Here is a 22,500-nt window from a genome sequence, read left to right as displayed (position 1 = left end):
TTATTTTATTTGTCAATTATCATCTCACAGAGTAACCATCTGAGTCATGGGAAGGGGGAGGGGCGTAAGACGTTTACAAATTGGAAGTCAGTAGCCAAGTTGGCGGGATTTTTATTTGGGTTGGTATCACTGCTTTGAAGTAAGAGATTGTGAGTTGCGTCTATATAGATCTCTTTCTGGTCGGTACTAGAGTCGGGTGCAACGATCAGAAAACAAAACCATTCCCTCAACTTCGAAGTCCTTTTTGATAAGAAACGTAAAACAATACTATTTTCCTCACACGTTGGTAAAGACGACTTAGACCGTAGCATGACAGGCAACTGCAAGAAATGTTTAGCTACCTAGTACATACTTTGTTTTAGAATATTTAAAAATTAATGTGACAACTAAGGGGAATTGATGCAGCTAACCTTTCAGGAATAAGCTTTAACACCACACTTCAGTATATGTAAAAGTGCAAAATCAAAAAAAAATAATAAAGGACGAAACTAATTTATATTAGATGAATAATTTGCCTTTTCATTATTAAGGAAAAAATAAACAACCATCAGTTTTCCTAAGCTGCATGAAGCTGAAATATTGTGGAAAACCGAACTTCTCGTCATTCTTTTATTTGACATTCAATACAACATGATATTGGCCTTTTACATCTGGAAACGAATAATAAATGACCATTAATACTTTCCTGAATGCTGTATAAGAAACGAATTTAACTAAGTTCCTGTTAGAATAACCAGCACTGAAAATAACTACACTATCTGTTGCATTTGCTAGGGCAGCATTCATACAAAAAAACAAGGTATTCTGGATCTGAACAGGGGATTCGTACGTGTCTTTGAGGGTATAAAGTAAAGGCAGGATGGGTTCAGTGGCTGGGACTTGGTTAAACGGACACTACCTCCCCCGTGACGGGACCAACCCTCCTCAAACCCACTATAAACGCTAGAACCAGTCCTCAAGGAAAAAGTGAGCATCGTTTGTTAGCACAGTTCTCTTATAAGTTGGTGTTAGTATTTACACATTCCGGTGTGCAATCCGATATACTAAGCTCATTTACCAGTAAAAACAACGATTATTATTTTTTCACTAAATCTAATGATTAAGTTAGTTAATTCTTCGTTGCAAATTGAACGAAAGAGACACGGAGCTTGACTTAAGCTATTCTGGGATTCGTAAACATTGGTCACGTAAAATTTATGAGTTCCACCCACCCACATCTGTTCTTGAATTAGTTTCGTAGGGATACTACAAAATGGGAAGAAAGTGCCGAATTCTGATTCCGAATTCTTTGTTTAAATGTTGGATCAAGACTTTGGTGCTACTATACATTTCAAATTAGATCCTTTTTAGTGGAACGTGTAAGACTTGTCATTGAAAATCTAATGAAAGTTAGTGGTGATGTATTGAGAGAGAGAGAGAGAGAGAGAGAGAGAGAGAGAGAGAGAGAGAGAGAGAGAGAGAGAGAGAGAGAGAGAAAACTGTTGCTAAAATAGTTTTGAGTTAGGTTAGGGTAAATTTTTTCTCAAGAAAAATACGAATCCTACATAAATGGTTTCGTGTAAAGGATTTAAATCTTAAATAAAAGTAAAGGACTATGCGTTGTCAAGGAATATATGACTAAAAATTTAATTTTATTTCAAAACTATTTCATTCACGTTGTGTGTACAAACTAGTTTGCCGGATAAGTAGGCTTGTCTTCGCTTCAGGAAATTTCGAATGGAATTGTGAAAAACGAAAATAAAAATCCGCTCCCCCACCCTCCAGATTTCATTCATAAGCGCGTAAAGTTCGAGTATCTGCTAGTTGCATTTCATACGTGTTAAGTGATACTATATGAAGAGAGGGTTCATCTTAGATGGTTTGGATGTATAGTACAGTAGATTAACGGCCGGATGGCCACCCAAATAAAATTTATCATAAATTAAAGTTCGACAAAAATATTCTCACTACGCTGTAGGTTATCATAGCGTGGAGAAATTTTGCAATTGCTGATATTGTTATTCTCACTCTTCTTTGGACTTTTTTTTTTTTTTTTGATAACTTCGACAATTTCGAAATGTATTATTATCACGCCGGCCAAATATGAATATTCAAAGCATCATGTATGCAGCTGCAGCGGCCATAACACACACACAATATAAAGTTTTGTCCAGCAAAGCCTACTGAATGGATTGCTTTCAATTTCTATGTCAACTTGCCACGAAAAGATAATTTTAGTCCTGATGAAGACCACGGAGATGGTCGAAACATGTAGACTACACCAGCCCCTGATATAAGCAAAATGTCTAATAAAATATTATTATTACAGCTCCAAAGGGTACAAAGAAACAGTCTGCTGAAGCTTAGATTTCTAGGCAAAGTTTTCCTTTTGTTTCTACTTTACTCTTTTATGGAGATGGAATTATTATTATTTTTTTTTTTGGTCTATCACAGTCCTCCAATTCGACTGGGTGGTATTTATAGTGTGGGGTTCCAGGTTGCATCCTGCCTCCTTAGGAGTCCATCACTTTTCTTACTATGTGCGCCGTTTCTAGGATCACACTCTTCTGCATGAGTCCTGGAGATACTTCAGCCTCTAGTTTTTCCAGATTCCTTTTCAGGGATCTTGGGATCGTGCCTAGTGTTCCAAAGATTATGGGTACAATTTCCACTGGCATATCCCATATCCTTCTTATTTCTATTTTTATGTCTTGATACTTATCCATTTTCCCCCTTTTTTTCTCTTCAACCTCTGGTGTCCCATGGTTTTGCGACATCAACGAGTGATACTTTCTTCTTGATTTTGTCAATCAACGTCACGTCTGGTCTATTTGCACGTATCACCCTACCTGTTCTGATACCATAGTCCCACAGGATCTTTGCCTGATCGTTTTCTATCACTTCCTCAGGTTGGTGCTCGTATTACTTATTAATGCAAGGTAGCTGGTGTTTCTTGCACAGGCTCCAGTGGAGGGCTTTTGCTACTGAATCAAGCCTCTTTTTGTACTGGTTCTGTGCAAGTGCCGGACATTCGCTTGCCACGTGGTTTATGGTTTCATTTTTCGTATTGCACTTCCTACATATGGGAGAGATGTTATTTCCATCTATCGTTCTTTGAACATATCTGGTTCTTAGGACCTGATCTTGTGCCGCTGTTGTTATTCCTTCAGTTTCCTTCTTGAGCTCTCCCCACAGTAGCCATTGCCACGTGTCATCGCTGGCTAGTTCTTTAGTCTGTATCATGTTTTGTCCGTTTGTTGTGCCATTCCTTTGTTCTGCTTGTCATTCTCCTGTCTCTGTATATTTCTGGGTCTTCGTCTACTTTTATCAGTCCTTCTTCCCATGCACTCTTTAGCCACTCGTCTTCACCGGTTTTCAGATATTGCCCCAGTGCTCTGTTTTCGATGTTGACGCAGTCCTCTATGCTTAGTAGTCCTCTCCCTCCTTCCTTTCGTGTTATGTATAGTCTGTCGGTATTTGCTCTTGGGTGTAATGCTTTGTGTATTGTCATATATTTCCTCGTTTTCTGGTCTATACTGCAAAGTTCTGCCTTCGTCCATTCCACTATTCCTGCGCTGTATCTGATTACTGGCACTGCCCATGTGTTATGCTTTTACATATATTGGGTTATTATTATTATTATTATTAATTATTATTATTATTATTATTATTATTATTATTATTATTATTCAGATGAACCCTATTCATATGGAACAAGGCCACAGGGACCATTGACTTGAAATTCAAGTTTCTAAAAAATAAGATGTTCATTTGGAAGTACGAGGAGGTAAAGGGAAATACAGAAAGAAGTCGTCTCGCTTATCAAAAAGGAAAAAAAAAGTAAATTAATAAATAAATAATTTATTAAACTACAAGGAGAATAGCATTACGATAGTAATATATTGCATCTTCTCTTGAACTTCTGAAGTTCCAGCTGCACGACATCCTCTGGGAGGCTGTTCCACAGTTCAACGGTGTGAGGAATAAAGGACCTCTAGAACTGAGACGTTCGAAAGTGAGGCACATTTATTGCATATTGATGCTGCTGATCAGCGAATCTGGTTGCTCTCTGCAGGTAAAGGGGATTAAGGATCAATTGTGAATTTGAAAGATCTCGTTTGATATACATCTTACAAATAAGTGACAAACAAGAGACCATCCGTCGATGGTCCAAGTCATAACTGCTAACTATATTAGAAAGCAGAACTCTACAACCACGAACAACTGTCTAAAAGAGATGATTCTCTGGCAGGAGTAGATATCTACACCGGAGAACAATGTTCTAGTAAATGGCCTAAAACAGGATGCACTGATTTTATCACTACTATAATTATATGAGGTCTTACAAACAATAGCTGACTTTCGTGCGCCATTTGCTGAAACTTTCATTAGTTTCTCAAAAGTAAGATGCGAGTCATACGTTACAACTAGAATAGTCGAAGCTTCATGCTCATTCAGCAAAGTCCCATTCCCTTGAAGGGGAGGATGGGGTGGAAAATAAGTGTGAGATCTGATAATCAACAGTATTTTCGTTTTATTGAACTTCAGCCTCACAAACCACTGACTTCACCTTTCACTGATCTGGTTCATGGCTCGATTGAGGCCGATGGCAGCTTTATTTCTCATAAGTGGAGACTTTTCTACAACCACAAGTGTTGCATCATCGGCATACTGAACATTCTTGTTTTCCAAGCCAACAACCATATCGCTTGTATACACCAAAAATAACAGTGGCCCCAGAGCACTACCCTGTGGACCTTCGGACTCTATAGGTCTTGGTTAACTAAAGATCCCATCAACAACAACTTGCTACTGCCCACCTGTAAGGAAATCTTGAAGTAGCTAATTCTAAAACATATCCACCCACTCCAAGATTCTGAAGTTACTCATATAAATAAGTGTATTATGATATACTAAATCAAAAGCAGCAACAAAATCTACTTGGATTACCATCAGCTAACAGTCCTTTAGATTCCACATACTTGGCTTAAAAATAAGTTTTCCAGCAACTTGGAGAGCACAGGGAGAATAGAAATTGGCCTGAAGATACGCCAGTCTGCGGATATGTCACTCTTTGGAACAGGCACTCTATTACTAAGCTTGCACTCTTACTTATAATTCGCTTTTTAGGCTCAGCGTTTTTGGTCAGCAACTGGCCAATATTTATATTGGAAAAGGACAGCGTGGAATGCAGGAAATATTTTTTATTGAAAATATTCTATCAGAAATCCCGTGGATTCGTTCGTGGTCTGGATTCTGGCTTTTCTTCTAGTTTAGGGACATGTTTCGACCAGCTCGATAGTCATCTTCTGGACGTGGTTGAGAAGGATCTGGAGAAACAAGGCACTCGGGTTGGTGTTTATAGCAGATTCTTGATCAGTGCTGAATTATGATTGGGTGCCTGGGTTGGGTTGCTTTGGACGAAGCCTGCTCTCCCATCTGATGTTCGGGGCTCGTCTTGCGTGCAAGCGTCAATGCAGTTACTTGTGGATGAATGGGAGAATTTCAATCCTCAGAGGGAGAATTTTGATTCACTCGCTTGCTGTTGGGGGCGCTTGGTGCAGGTCTCCCGACAGCTGTGGGAAGGAGAAAGGTTTCCTGTGTAATGTTGAGGGTTGGTTTCTCCTTCCCAATGTGCAATGCTTTCAGGAGGCGCAGGTGGTGGTGGTCCATAGTCTAGTCAATTATTTCTTTATTTGGGATTATGTCTTCTTGTAATTCTCTGGTTATGGGCAGTCCTGGCATGGTTAAAATGGCTCCTTCTTGGACATGACAGGAAATTCTCTTGGAGAAATGCATGGTGGTCATACTGGTGTATGAGCTGAGGCATCCTCAGATGGGGCATGGGTACCAGTAGACCATGTGATTTTCCTCAAGGGAACCTTCCGAGGGGCGGCTGGATTGTTATGCATCACCAAGTTGCTTGTCTTTTTACATTTGTAGTAAATAACCAGGTGAATATTCTTATTGAGGTCAGTGGGGCAGACATTATCCTCGATGATATTCTTGAGGGCATATTCATCTTCTTTACATTTCTGATGAAATTGTCCTTTATAGAAGAGCTCTTTGTGTCCAGGGACGTTGGGGCAGGGCTCTTGCCAGTACCATCAGTCGATGTTCCTTTTGATAGACTTCTATATTCCGGTTTGAATGTCTATTGTCTTGGACCGTGTGTACAGGAACCTCACCACTCCATTCCTGAACATCCCTGAGCATGCCCTCTGTATCCTCCTGGAAATATGCACTAAGAGGGCCCCTTTCTTCAACTACCGTGGCCATATGTATACCCAGATCGACGTGGTGATGATGGGTTCTCCCTTTGGAATTCTCTTCACCAATATCTATATGGGCACTGTAAAGCAGAAGGTCTTCGAGAGCTTTGACCAGCCAATGATGTACGTGCACTACACCGACAATACCTTCGCCATTGCCAATTCACAAGAGGAAATTGAGAACCTGAGGCGTGATTTCCACAATCATAGTTGCCTCAGTTTCACCATTAAACATAGTCAAGAGTACCTCCCCTTCCTTGACGTCCTTATTGAGCAAAGAAGGTCCAGATGAAGCCAACGAACCTGGGCATATGTATGAACGGAGCAAGTGAGTGCCCCCGAGAGGTATAAGCTCTCCACCATCAGTGCCTACATCAGGAGGGCCCCCTCGCACTGCTCCTCCTGGAATGACATACAAGAAGAACTGGAATGTGTAACCCAGGTCCTCGTCGACAATGGTCATCCAAGCTGGAATATAGAAGTCTATCAAGAGGGACATCGATAAATGGTACTGGCAGGAACCTTGCACTAATGTCCCTAAACACATAGAGTTCTTTTATAAAGGACAATTTCATCTGAAATATAAAGAAGATTATGGAGGATAATATCTACCCTGCTGATCCCAATAAGACTATTTATCTGGTTATTTACAACAAAAGTAAAGAGACAAGCAGCCTGGTGATGCGTAATAATCCAGCCACCCCTCAGCAGGACCCCTTGAAGAAAACCAGTGTGGTTTACTGGTATCATGCCCTGTCGAGGATGCTATGGTTGATACACTGGTATGACCACCGTGTGTTTCTTCGAGAGGATTTCCTGCCATGCCCAAGAAGGAGCCATCTTTAACAATGCCAGGACTGCCCATAACCAGAGAATTACAAGTAAAGACATAATCCTAAATATAGAAATAATTGACTGGACTATGGACCACCGCCACCTTCGCCACCTGGAAGCATTGCACATTGGGAAGGAGACACCATCCCTCCACATTACACAGGAAACCTTTCTCCTCCTCATGGGCACCAGGAGATCTGCACCGAGCGGCCCCCCAAAGCGAGTGAGCGAATCAGAATTCTTCATCTGAAGATTGATATTCTCTCATTCATCCACAGCACTACAATGACGCTCGCACGCAAGACGAAGCACAAACATTAACACAGGAGAGCAGGCTTCGTCCGAGGCGACCTGCCCCAGGCACCCAATCATAATACCCCATTGATCAAGAACCCACTATAAATTCTGACCAGAGCGCCTTATTTCTCCAGATCCTTCTCAAACATGTCCAGAGGATGATAATCGAGTTGGTCAAAACGTACCTGAACGTGGAGAAGAACCAGAATCCAGGCCACCCAATGAGACCGAGACCACGAAGTAATCCATGGATTACTGATTGAATATTTTCAATAAAAAATATTTCCCGCATTCCACGCTGTCCTTTTTCAATATAAATATTGGCCAGTTGCTGACCAAATTGCTAAGCCTAAATAAAAGGCTATTTATAAGGAAAATAGAAAAGATCCTACTTTTTAACAAGACTTGTTTAAAAGAGGGCGTGCTTCCTCCATATCATTATTATTATTAGTTGAGCCTAACTGGAGTCAAAATATTTAACTCATAAGACGGACTTGTGTAATTTTTTATTACTGATAAAAGGCAAATTGTACTTAATAATTTGCTGTTCTTGAAAAAAAGAATTAAACGCACACACATAAAATGGCGAAGATACTGAAAAAAATCCTTGTGTGATACTACACTCCGAAAACTTGGCTTTCGCTGTTGACCGAAGTCTGACCGTTCACATGGAACATGCTCAACTGCACTGCTACCGTTGACCTGCCTTCTCTGCATACAGGGATTAGGTCATATGTGCTGTTTATCTATTATCCATGGGTCAACGAGTTTGACGAATTCGAAGAAGAGATAAAAGATCTTCATTGTGACGTTCTCAGGATATGAAGGCAGCAATTCAGCGATGGGTTTGTCCTGTTTTAGATCATTGTTGCCTTCATTATTCCATAAAGTTTGCCATGTATTGACGATGATGGTTCTCATGATACTGAATAATTACCGAAGGACTTTGGTACTTTAGATCTCGTCACAGAAGTTGAAAGTTTTGACTGATTTACCGGCGCCTTCATCTTCCTTCTTAACCATGCGAGCAGAAATCCAACCTATGTAAACATTGATACCAGCGTCAGATATCGCTTGCAAACCGAAAACGTAGTTTTTGCTCAGGAGACATAATTTCAAGACGCACTTTGAAAGGGCTTTGAAAGCACTTATAGTAACTGAAATTTTTTATTGTTGTGGTGTCTGGCCTGTTGTTAATTATCTGGACTGATGAATGTACAACACAGTAGGTACCGTTGTAAAACAGGGTTTGTTAAGATAACTGATCTGTTCTAGACGCTTTATTAGACATGGCAACAAAACCTTACACCTGATGGAGAGTAAGCTCCAACAGTGTGATTTGTACTGTGTATCTTTGTGTCTTACACGGTCTATTTCCCACTGTTAACGATTTCAGAAGCATAAACATGAGTTTTGGGTAAACAGAACCATTGGACACAGGGTCGGACCACACTGGATAGTTCAAGGAAGTGGAAGTTCTAGTACTGAAGGAATTCTAATCCTCGCGGTTATCGATTCATTACGTCGATTAGCTCTAAGTAGATAGAGCAAGGGATGATTGGTCAAATGACATTACAGTGGGAAAATCACTCGCTTACATTCTTAATGTACTATGCATAGTCATCAGAACGTGGTGTAGAAACTGGGGGTTCGCCTTTTTCAACTTCCAGTGATGAATCTGGGGACGTTTTAAAAGTACCAGCGTAGATTCTCAGTTCTTTATCATGATCAGATTTTTTTTTATGTCGATTCAGACAATAGATTAACATTTAATTTCCGTAGATTTAACTGATAATTCAGCTGCTTTACAGAGCAACAATAGGATTGAACTATCATCTTCACACACATATGATTTTTTTTTTATTAGATTGAAGGTATGTTTGCAATTATTTTTGTGTCTGCTCTATGATCTTTCCAGTTAAAATGTGAACCACATATCAGGCCCCAGAACGATACTTTCTCTCTCATTTTATTTCCATCTGACATCTTATTACTTGTCGACAGAGAACTGAGAACCTTCTGAGGATTCGTTTGGCACGCCACCGTTTTGATGTTGTTCCTTAAGTGGCTACGATTTCCTGTTTATGTGAATTAAGAGACATTATATGTTTTTAAAAAGTTCAATCAATAAGAAGTCTTTTTAATACATTTTTATAAGCATGCGCTAGTATTCGTATAATTAGAGCTTAACCATGTCTTAGAACTCATTCATAAAAAAATAAAATAAAATAAAAACGTTTGTATCACCTATGCCAACAAACTCTTCAAACTTGCATCCTGTAATGTTAATCAAGTTGTTCGTAGCTTTTCTGAATACCCCTTAACAAGAAGAGAGAAATACTTTCTATCTCTTGGAATTGACAATTACTTCATGCCTAAACCCGATCATATTAAAATGAAAGTATCTTTAGAACTATTCGCAAATAAGATAAACAAACGGAGCATCGGTATCTGTGTTGAGAAAAAAGTAGTGTTTAACGACATCAAAGATTAGTTTTCTATGGTAACTGATGAGTGAATACAAGTAACAAATGAGTATATTGCTGTTGGATCAAAATTACAAGAACCACTGAGGAATTTGAGTCAAACAAGGAACTCATTCTTTCTAGACCAGATAAACGCAAAGGTGGCACCGTCATGAAGAGAGGTGATCATTTGGAGAAAATGATGCATATCCTCAGTGGCCCAGTACATTTTATATATATATATTATATATATTATATATTATATATATCTATATATATATATATACATATATATATATCATATATATTATATTATATCTATATATATATATTATACAAATAGTAACAGTTACAGCACTTAAACACACACACACACGTATATATATATATATATATATTATATATATATATTATATAGATATATATATATATACGTGTGTGGTGTGTGTGTGTTTAAGTGCCATATCTGTTACTATAGCTATATAAGCTCGACTTGGTTCTCACTTTCCAGAACTACTGGAATATCAGCCCTCCCTTTAATTATCACTATAGGTTGGTTCTGTAAGGCAGGTCATTAATAGTTCTGTAAAGCGTTCACTAATAGTCTTTCATTTCACTCGCATGACGTCATCCTCCCTCCCGAAGTTTGGGGATACCCAACATTTCTAATGTTTTTGCAGAGTGGCAGAAGGTCACAATTGCTAGAAACCCGGTTCATGCTTTATTCCTCGCCCCTGTTAGGCCATGTTGAGTTTATTATAAATATAAAATTTAGGTCAAGCGCTGGGATCTATGAGGTTATTCAGCTCTGAGAATAACGTTGAAATAATTAATAAGAGAGGGAAAAAAGTTAGATGGAAGAGAACATAAACGGAGGAAGAGTAAAAGGAATGAAAAGGGTTACAGTTAGGGGCCGTAGGGACGCTACAAAGAACTTTTAGTTATTATTATATGTTTACAGCGCACATAAGAGGTGGACAGACGTCGCTACTCCCCTACGGGAGCTTATTTTTGTTTGTATGGTGTTTTGACGTTGCATGGAACCAGTGGTTATTCAGCAACGGGATCAACGGCTTTACGTGACTTCCGAACCGCGTCGAGAGTGAACTTCTATCACCAGAAATTCACATCTCTCACCCCTCAATGGAATGCCCGGGAAGCGAATTCGTGGCCACCGAGGTGGCAGGCCAAGACCACACCAACCACGCCACTGACGGGGAGCTTATTATTAAGACTACTATTCTCTATCTGTTGTAGATGGGTGTTATCTCCGTCCTCTTTTCAACATATGTTTTCCTCAGGGTTCTGCTCCCTTTGTCATCAGTTTTCTTTATTAGTCGCAAATTGCAAATCAAATCTGAACTTCACAAGTTGTCCTTCTTTCCTTCTAGGCCGTATTCAGAAGCTCATATTAAGTCTTCATTATATTCCTACTAAAATTGATCAGGATAGTCCTGATTGCACAAAAATAATTTGTTTAAATAGTTCCATAATCAATCTCTTCCCCATCCCTAAATTCTCAAAAATGTTTGAGAATTTAGAAACTGGATGACTTTCACCCATCAGTACTTTGGGCTTGTAAGCAGAAAGTAACGTCTATAAATCCACTTCTGTGAAGCTGGGTTTGCTACTTAAATGCTGCATATTCTCCTCGAAGCAGCAGCTCCTTAAGATTTGGTGGGACCCATCCATCCTTGTCTGGAGTGTTGGTTACACACATGAAGTCCTCACAAGCCATTCAATCCCCTGAACAGAGTGGAGGGAGATAGAGGTCTCCTGGCCGATAAACAGGTCTATGCAATACTGCTAGTTTAGATATGATTCACCTCTGTCATTGTTGTGTACAGCAGGCTTTGCTTTCCAAAGGATATCTTTTTTCACTGTATTTGTAAAACTGAGTATGTATCAGACTTTGAAAACCAAAACAGTAGCTATAAAAAGTAGATAAAAGAAATACTTCGTATCACGAAACAAATATTTTTCGAAGTTTAAATTGGAAGATAAATTCGTTTCGTCTCAATCATCTTAAGGTATTTCGGAAATATTTCCATTCATCATCTTAATAATTCCTTGTTTTAGCAAATTACATCATCTTTATCATGATTCCTTTTACCTCCATTTTCTATTCTCCCATTCCTTCTTACTAGAGTTTCGCGCGTTCACTTTTCATTTCGTTCACAATCTTATCATCACATCTACCTTTTGAGATAAACGGATGATAAAATGAGACGGTTAAATGTTCTTTTGTATTTAATAGAAAAGAGGACCCAAAAAACGTTGTGACGTAATGGTGTTTTGTCAGTGTCTCACTTTCCAACGTCTTTATTTTGGAGTCATTCGATATCTTTCTATCTGCTGGTTCCGCTCCAGGAATAAGGAATAAGGTGAGTGCGACTTGTTCCCAAGAACGAGCCGAGGTAACTTGTTCCTTCTGAAGGGTTGCTCTACTTCCGAATGTTACATTATAGTGTTTAGCTGCAGCTACTAAATCTTACGGAAATTACGTAGCAATTCCAACCTCCATAATAAAATTGTGAAGAAGGCGATAATATCATTAAAGAGAGAGAGAGAAAAAAGCAGGCATAACAAATAAACAAGTAAAAAATCGGCCTACGTTTCTTCGATGTAATCGAGTTTTCTGTACCGTGTATAATCAAGGCCATCGAAAATAAATTACCTTTCGGTGGTCTCGGTATAATGCTGTGTGAGCCACGGCCCATGAAACTTTAACCATGGCCTGGTGGTGGCCTGTTTTTATATAGTTGCCAGACGGGCGGTTATGGCTAACTTTAACCCTAAATAAAATATAAATCACTGACGCTTGAGGGCTACAATTTGATGCGTTTGATGATTAGAGGGTGGATGATCAACATACCAGTTTGCAGCCCTCTAGCCTCAGTAGTTTTCAAGATGTGAGGGCGGACAGAAAAAGTGCGGACGGACAGACAGAGCCATCTCAATAGTTTTCTTTTACAGAAAACTAATAACAGATACCTGTAAAATCTGCCTATGGCATAGTGTACTCCAATGTGCCAGATAACATTCCAAATTTTCGTCTCAATTTCGATAGTTTCATGATTCTCTTTTCAGATAGGGATCGATCCGATATTCTTTTTGTTCAGCGTTCAGCGAAGATGCGATCATCACTGGATAGCTGAGACAATTTCATATTGACCACTTCTCTGGAAATAGTGTAAGATGATGTGCACAAAAATGGCGTCCCGTAGGATTTTTGTGCTGAAATCGATTTTTTCAAGATTTGGTATCGTGATGGACTACAGCAACGGGAAATCTTAGGGTGCAAATTTTTAGAGACCCATAAAACCCATTTTTGGGCCCTTTTCAAAAAGGCCACCACCGAACCAACTCTGGGTCATATGTCAGGAACATTTTAGCTGAAAATGACAATCTTTGCATCTAGACAAGGCAGGTTTTTGAGGGTGCTCGGTCAAATTTTGAGTGTCCAGATTGATTAGAGGTAAATGTCTGTATAAAGTTAATAAATTAGAGGTAAATGTCTGTATAAAGTTAATAAATAGATTACTTAAATTTTGAATTCTAATGTAGATGATTCAAAATTTAGTTTTAATATGATTACATTATATAAACAGTTATTCATGGTTATATTTTAATAATTTTCAATGCATTGGCCGTCATGATGACGTAAATTGATGCGATCTTTGGTGAATTTCAACCTGAAACCGTGCGCTTACAGTGTGTGGAAAGTGAAACTAAAGTAGGCCCTTCACGAGCGAGATCCTAAAAGGTTGGGATCTTTTAGGATATTCAGTTCTACTATGCAAACCACGTGCAAAAACAAGAGAAGCAGGAAGCAGTTGGAGAGCTGGACCAATAATCAGAACGAATTGACAGCTAGTTGCACCTGATTGTGCCTGCAGGCAAGGAGATTGGGAGAAAGGGTACCTCACTGCTTTAGAGAATCAAATAAAATACTTTGCCCATATCCTCCTCAATTATGCAAGGTTGATGTCACTTTACATTGCTCAAATGAATGCACTGGTCTGGAGAATTTGTTGTGAACAAATCTGAAATTCCATTCACAAGTTTGTTTACTGACCAAGCATTGACGCAAGAGATAAAGGGTTTGTAAAACAACGAGGCACCGTTAGGCTCACTCAAGATGAAGGCACCCTGGATAGACTGCTTCACACCACACCTCACCTAGCTCGAATTGTTAACCAGTTCTTGCTACGCTTCCCTCACCACTCTCAGAACTCAACCAAAACAGGGGACCATTATCATCCTCATGGAAATATCTCCCTGCATTCCAGCCACAATGCACTAGAACTCAGAAAATCTTTGGAACTCTACTGCGATTGGAATCCCTTCGCAATCGAAACACTTTTGAAGAGCATTGCGTTATCTGCACTCATTCCTCCTTAAACAAAACAGGACATCCTCAGCTATGCAAACTTAGGTCAAAAGTAGTGAGGACTTTATTGAAGATTGTATTCTAAAAGCTTCCAAAATATTCATTTGGGACAAAATAAAAAAAACTGAAACTGAAGACACTCTCGAACTGGATGGAGAAGACCCGAATGGCAGCTGGTAACAGAGTTATTAAACTTAAGGCAGAGTGCCAGCTGCTAGCACGGTTTCTTGTCATTCAGCAGTTTAATACAGAGTTGGTTCCCAAGCTTGAAGTTACAGTTGGTGAATACGAGATGGCTCTGGTGCCACGGTCAATGATTGCTGTGGATGGCTCGCTGCTCCTCTGCACTGACAAAGCGAACCTCATGCATGTCATTGAAGGAGCAGTTAATGCTCTACCTTCAACAGATTTGATCTCTAAAATGCAAGCTAACGCATTTTATGAATGCCGTGAAAGAGTAATGGAAATGAAGAGCACTAATGATAAGCCTTCCAAATAGGTCTATGACGGAGCAAAAACTATGAAAGTTTTTCTCCTCAGGGGGTTGTCATAGATAGCCTCATAGGTCAAGTATAAATGCAGTAGCGACCATTGTTATATATCTCTGGAGCTACCCCACAGTTCTCTATTATTGGACTGTGACAAAGTCTCTGGACCCTGGCCTTCCATTCTTAGGTTGAGGTTCTCTTGTTTGTAGATGCTACACTCAAGTACAATTTTCTGCAAATTTAATCTTGTCAGATACTGTGTGGGCAGGATTCATAGGATGGCCTAAGGTAGTATTTTTTTTAAGTAGGTTGAAATATATTTATCTATTTCTTTATTTTATTCTTTGAACGTATGTAAAAGCACTTTACTGCCCTTCCTTCAGTTGAAGAGGCAAGCTAGAAGAAGGGTACCTTACCTCTCATAATGTCAGGTCTGACCAGTTGACCTTTTTTGACCTTATTATCACTTGCATGGCTGGTTACCTTGTTCTCTTAACAGTCATGTTCCTTTGTTCATTTCAAGGATGATGTAAATCCATTACTTTTATGCATATGGTTGGAAAACTGTGCAAAATCCTAGACCTGTGTAATATTCGTGGACATGAAATGTCAGTGTACTTGTAGTTGCCTGAACAACACACTCGCAAATTTTTGTTTTCACATTAGAGGTAAGCCTCAGTACCGCGTTACTGTGTATATTCATCTTCATCTATTGTTTTGTTATTTATTAGATATATAATGTATATATATATGATATATATATATATATCTATATATATATATACACACATACATACTATATATATATATATATATATATTATATATATATAAGTATATATATAATATATATATATATATATATATATATATATTATATTCAATTATGTACATTCAAAAACATAGTCATTTTTCCCCTGTAAGTTCTGTAAATTTCTTCCTGTATGTTGCTCTTTTCGTTTTATTACCTATAACTGACTATTCTATTGTGTGTGAGCTTGGCTGATATGATAATGTGCTTCGTTTTGCTAAACAACGAAATGATTTTATGAATTGCGGCTAATAAAAACTATAATTAATAGAATATTCTTAGTGTGAAAACTGTTTAGTTACGTAGTTCCTTTCTTTAAAATGGCAAATGGTACCACTGTTTCTGAAAGTTAGATGGAAGAAGTGTTATTGGAACTCCGAGTTTCCATTTTGACGAAAATTACCGCTCGGACCCTTTCTCAAATTCCAGCACCAACTTTTGTTTTGTTTTGTTCCAGAAAGATGATTTTAATATAGGGTGTTATCGGATAACCGGGAGAAAATATTCTCTACTTGAAGACAATGGCCCGTTGGTCTAAACAGTCGACGGAAGTGAAGCAACAAAAATGTGAAAGCACCGCAGCAGAAGAATGGTCCTCACCGGAAGAACGACGTTTGGAGGAACAGGCCAGATCTCACTGCCCTGTAGCCTGAATCATTCTTGTTCTGACGGCCACTCGTGGCACAGGCATATCAACTCGTCTCGCCAAAGAAGTGAAATCACCTGTGGTGACGTCAGGTGGCAGATAAAAATGTTTTTCTCGAGAGTGATGGAGAAATCTTTATTTATATTTGCGTGGATGCTTTCTCTAGGGTCAGCTCAGGTAAGTAATTCTGATAAAAACACAGCAGAACTGCATATATATATATATATATATATATATATATATATATATATATATATATATATATATATATATATATGTATGAGCGTATACATATATATGAAGAACATTAGTTTTTACGTAAATGCCTTGTAATCAATCCTACTCTTCATTATTGTATTCAAGCTATATCGGTCATTCAACCATAAGTCGTAGGCTTTTCTTAACTTCTGTTAGCTAGTGACGCATATTATGTGCTTCAAAATTTTTTTATCTGAACAGCTTCCGAAGTTTTCTGCGACATGTTAAAAGCCCTAGCGTACAAAAAAATTGAATTAGGCTTTCCATTCATCGTAAAAAAAATCCATTGCAATTTGCTTTTGGAATTAATATCTTCCTTAGTTCCCTTTGATCTGCAATTACACCGTCAAAATATATAATTTTCACTAAGTTTAGACGAAGCATCGCCAACAGGATATTATACACACACACACACACACACACACACACACACACACACACACACACACACACATATATTATATATATATATATATATATATATATATATATATATATATATAGTTCCTTTACCCAAACTACATCCAGCGGTATTTCGCGCCCCGTAAGTACACATCGAGTCCTTGCCATTCTATTCGTCTTTCACGTTACCAAAGCGAACACATTTTCGGTTTCTCTCCCCTTTATAACTAACAGATTACGAACAATCTTCACTAGACTATAACCGAACAACTTCTTAATGTGATCAAAACTTTTATCATATTATATATATATATATATATATATATATATATATATATATATATATATATTATCTGAATAACTTGATCACGAAGTATATAAAACGTGATACTATGTATGTGTATATATATATATATATATATATATATATATATATATATATATATATATATATGCACCTTTTTACAGTTACTGATGTAGTTGTGTACTTGATTCTCGGCCACACCTCTGAAGGCAATTCACGTCAGCTTATATAATTATTTTATAAGCATCAATAATCGTACTTTTCGTATCTCTGCTTTTTCCAACCATGCAATCCGTCTTGCTCGTCTATAGAGAGCAATGCACATGTTCTTTCATTTGCAATGAACACCACACACCACTTTCATAAAAGAATTGCGTCAACATTCCCTCTCTACATGCACCCTTTAATGTTTTCCTTCTTATGCTTTTCCCTTCCCTCTCAAAGCTCTCACAGAGAACCTGCTGCCATTGTTGCTTCTTCTCTCCCCGAGTCACAGATTCAAATGTTCCATTTTATTGCATCAGTTAGTTTCAGGTTAACACCTCCCTCATCATTAGACCATCGAAACCACAATTAATAAAATTTGGATTAAAGGTACACTATTAACAGGTCAAAACCAAATCGAAATTGAAAATGATCATTTCCTGTTCTTCTTATAAAGCCAATATTATTTGAAAATGACACAAAAATGAAACGACAATCAGAGGTTAAGAGAGATGTTTTCACTAAAGACTATAAACAGAACTGGAGATTCAAACCAAGCACATCAACTGACCGTTCGTGGCCAAAGACTGAAGGATGAGCTTCATAACTAGAAATACATAGTTAAAGGACGGCTTGTATGGAAATAAATGCTTGTTTGCTATGCGAGTGTTTTTTTAAATCCGTTTTCTAAAGTTTGAAAGGCACAACCCTAAAACTGACCATATAAAATCAATTACGCATACTGCTTAGTACTCATTCTTTTAACTTTCAATAACTTTGTATTTTTAAGAAATGAAAATGAAATCAATTTGGAACTTTGTCTAGTTTTTTGTGTTGTATACAAATCATCATATAACTGTTTATTTTTGGCTTCAGCTTAGTTAAAAAAAACCGCATAAATTTAGTATCAGCTTAGATTTTTTTCTTTAACCTTGTATAGTGATAATGCCTATACACACACACACACACACACACACACACACACACATATATATATATATATATAATATATATGTGAGCGTGTGTGTGTAATACATGTGTACTTAATCATTTGAAAGTTTTATAAATATAAGAATTTAATCTAACAAATTCGAATAATAAATAGTGGAAGAATTTAGCAGGTCAAGAAAGAAATTTGAACATCTATATATGAGACTGATAAACCTAAGTGAGTTTTAGTAGTCAAGTGCTCCCAATGTGTTTATACTCAATCTATCCAGCAAACGAGGATCCAAGTTTAATCTGACCACGGCGTCTGGTGATTCATGTGTAAAGTCAGCAAATAGGAACAATGACATATCGTAGTGCGAATTTAGATAACAGAAAGATTATATGCCTGAAAGAGAGCTTAATCATTGTACAGAGTTGATGGATCCAGGCAAAATCTTAATAAATACGTAGGTAGACTACAAAAGAAGGTAGGATGCCGTTTCAGCCCTTTTTATGAGGTTTGATAAACTAACATCATTTGTATTCCAACAGGTATTGTCGAACGACCAACCTGGGATTGATTCACAGTTGGAGCCTCGGCAAGCACTGCTCGGTTCACCTTTCCTGAATCCAATCCTTGCCTCAGCTTTCAATCCATTACGTTTGGGTGTCCCAGGTAGTCTTCCTCTGCAACAGCAGCTGCTCCCATATGGTCTTGGTCTTGGAGGCCTCTCAAATCTAGGTGACAGGAATGGCCTGCAAGCATTGGCTGAACTCCAAGGTTTGCCTGATTTACAAGGGTTACAAGATCCACAAAGTTCCCTTCTTAAAAGGATTGGACCATTCGGTTTACCTAACAGACTTGGCACCGGTCTTATAAACCCAAGAGCTCTAGGGCTTGGCTCTCTCCTCCCAGGGCTCAGGGGTGGACTTGGAGGACGCGACTCAGTACGAGATCTCTTGGGATATTACCTCAATGCTGATGGTAATGATGGAAGAGGACTGTCAAATTCTCTCCAGTTTTCAGACAGAAATCAGTTACAACCACAATCTGGATTTACTCCAACATACACCGGAGAAAGTAACAGAAATGAGAATCAAGAGCTCAATGAGTTCCTCGCCAGTCTACAGAGGGCACCTCAGAATGGTCTTGGAGGACCTTTGGCACCTGCTTTTGGGTTAAGAAGATTACCAACGGCTTTGCCAGCAAATCCTTTCCTTGGAGGAGGTTCAAGATTCTTGCCGACTATTCCAATACAACGCAAAGGATTAGAGTTTGACAGTGAGCACGATACTGCTGACGATATTGGGTCATTTGACAGGGGATTCGGAAACCTGAACTCAAGGCAACAAGATGTTAACACCGATGGTGATGGATATTTCATATTCCCAAACTAATCGCTTTTCCTTGATAGCAGAGTGTGCAACTCTATGTATACTATATTTGTGTTCTTTAGATATCCTCACAGTCTTAAATTAAATTAATTCGGGACATAAATTAATTATGTCCCAAACAGAAATTCAATGACTAGGCGAAGGAAATAACGAAGGAGTTGGCGCACGCGTACCTACACATATAGTTCATGAAACAAGAACAAACCCAAATATATTTTGTGAAGCAGTAAAATATCAACATGTTAATAATTGAATGAAAATGAAATAGCAATGTTTACAATTATCAAAACTTTGTTTAGATGATAGGCAGAATAAAAATTCCAATATTACAAAGAAAATTTTCATCTACCAATGAACCATAGTGACAAAAAAGAGCGAGACAACGTTATAAAAATGTAATTGACATACGCAGTGTATAATTTTACGGTGAATGCTCTCTTACCCAGATATATAATTATTCGTTCAAGATTAATACATCAATTACAGCTTTATCTGCAAAGGTAAAAACTAATGAAAATGGACGTCCATAGGCCCACTGATCCTAAGAATAGTTTGATATGTATTCACAATAAAACAGCAAATGCAAAAATCAGCTAAAGTTGCCGTTGATTGCTTCACATCGCGATTATTTCAGGTTCCGAATTGTCAAAAAAATCTTGGGATGCTCCAATAGCTTTTGTTTTCATTAGAAAGACGAGTGCATGGGTGTGCAGCTCTGTTTGTCTCGTAGTACAGCTTTTTGGGCTATGTGATACAGTCTGAATAAATTCATGTCAGTGAACGGAACGAACTAACGAACAACGAATCCGGCATGAGCATATACTTGAAAGGAAATAAAAACAACGAGTCTTTATGTGGTTATTACAGAAATGATACAACTAAACCACAAAATAATTTTCTTCCTGTTTCTGTCCATCTGGGATAAGCACTTAATGTAAACAAAAGCATTCTTAAAGACCAACATTTGAAAAATTAAGAATATTTTCTGTGTATAAAGAACACGAACATTACCAATGTCATGAAAATGATCAATATAAACAAAGAAGCGATACTAAAACGTTTCAAATTCATTTCCAAGTTAGGATCATTCTGAGCTTGTTTCTGTAACTACGAGGTATTTGTATTCTATTAATGTATATGAATTACAGAATTAGCAGATCACTGTCCTTGCTTACACATCGTGTACAGTATCAAATATGTATTATCCATAATAAGGAAGATGCCACAGTGCTTTGAAAATATGTCTTGGAAGCGCTGATATATATTCCTATTGAAGTAAATATCATTATTCACATATTATATCTTTTTATCTAGTATTGAATCAGTCTGTACTTATTTTTCTCCGCAGGTAAGCTTCTCAGGAATAAGCAAAAATCATTTACGTTTCTTTCCATTTACATTATTTCTACATGTTGACCTTATGGCTAGAACTCAAATTTTGAACGACGTCATTGGGGTTCGGAATTTCCAATGGTCAGTGGTTCTCACTGTCTCGCTGATGGACAAAAACAGCTTTTCAACCTTTGCCTTAATTGTCACTTCACTAAAAGGCCCGACGAAGCAGTGAAGCGTATTGAAACTGAAACCCTTATAAGTGAATTGTTCTCTTTCTCCAGGCCGAAGGAAAGGTAACCCTCTCTGATAACATCTGGGAGGAACTCGTCGGGGAAGCCGGACGCCAATAGGGGGGAACTATAGAAGTATGATCATCCCCTTCATCTAACAAAGCTGCCCGCCAGCTCCAAGAACATCCGGACATCATCTTCGGAAAAGGTGTCAAGTCTGCCATCTATGTCATCATGAAACGTGAAGAATTTGATGCTGAAATGAACGGCATCTTAAGTGACCCTGTGAAATTCTAGCGCCTGAACAGACCTTACCGAAAGCCTGAGGAGAACATTGAATGCGATAATTAAGAAAATAAATTCTGACAGTAGATCTATGAAAATGCCTATGATCATCAGAGACTATGGGCCAGGGTATTGTTACGGCACCGTCAAGACCCATTAGGCCAGCAACCTGTTGTACCCTATAATTACCCAAGTTGACTCTCTAACATATGGAATACCAAAGACTCTGGATAACATCATCACTCCCTACATCCCCTGAGGTTTGCCCGGTGGAGTCAGTGCTGGATCCAGGAATTCAGGAAAGGGGGGCTGTTTGTTAAAGTAAGGGGTGGCGAACACCGAAGGCACAAAGCAATAAGCCAAACGCTTTATAACATTTCACAAGCATTCGGGAGCAAGTTTTCTTAGTCCCTCTGGACCCTCTCAGCCCGTTGTTGCAGGGTTCATTTTTTCTTAAATTTGACACTAATTTCTGAAAATATGTTCATTACACTACTATTGATACAACAGCAACAAGAGCAACTACTACTACTACAGCTACTACTACTACTAATATTATCATAAGTTTTGATTTTTGATGACACTGATGTTTGATAATAATCTACTCTTAAGGGCACCATTCTCAGCTGAAGGGGGGCGACCGCCAACCCCGCCTAATTCCGCCACTGGGTAGAGCTCATAGATATTTTGAATACTAAGTCTACGAGCTCAACCATCACATCTTTGGATGTAGAAATTCTATTCATGAATGTACCGGAGAATGAAAGCATCTACATCATTTTAAGATCTATCGCTCGGGTGCTACACCCCTTGATATACCAGAAGATGCCCTTCAACGTCTTCTTCAAATCTGCACCAAGGAGGCCTCGTTCCTCTCACATATGGGCGACCTCTTTCGACAGGTAGATGTATCGGTATGGGATCCCCTTTTGGTGTCCTATTTGCCAATATGCACATGGCAGATGTCGAGGAA

The 22,500-nt window shown here is 38.3% G+C and overlaps 1 protein-coding gene and 1 long non-coding RNA gene across 2 annotated transcripts in view; one reads left to right on the top strand and one right to left on the bottom strand.

The window, feature by feature from the left end:
• Window positions 1–20,264, top strand: part of LOC135223628 (uncharacterized) — a 21,609-nt gene extending 1,345 nt beyond the window's left edge. Inside the window, exons 2-3 of the mRNA XM_064262243.1 lie at window positions 15,996–16,361; window positions 18,835–20,264. Coding sequence (XP_064118313.1) covers window positions 16,128–16,361; window positions 18,835–19,680 — 1,080 coding nt within the window. The 5' untranslated portion in view covers window positions 15,996–16,127 and the 3' untranslated portion in view covers window positions 19,681–20,264. The remainder of the gene's footprint in view (window positions 1–15,995; window positions 16,362–18,834) is intronic.
• Window positions 3,890–22,500, bottom strand: part of LOC135223629 (uncharacterized) — a 59,886-nt gene continuing 41,275 nt past the window's right edge. Inside the window, exon 3 of the long non-coding RNA XR_010316547.1 lies at window positions 3,890–4,048. This is a non-coding gene — a long non-coding RNA (uncharacterized LOC135223629). The remainder of the gene's footprint in view (window positions 4,049–22,500) is intronic.

Source organism: Macrobrachium nipponense, chromosome 10 (assembly GCF_015104395.2).
Source record: "Macrobrachium nipponense isolate FS-2020 chromosome 10, ASM1510439v2, whole genome shotgun sequence".
Lineage (NCBI taxonomy): Eukaryota > Metazoa > Arthropoda > Malacostraca > Decapoda > Palaemonidae > Macrobrachium > Macrobrachium nipponense.
This window is presented reverse-complemented; position numbering and strand designations above follow the sequence as displayed.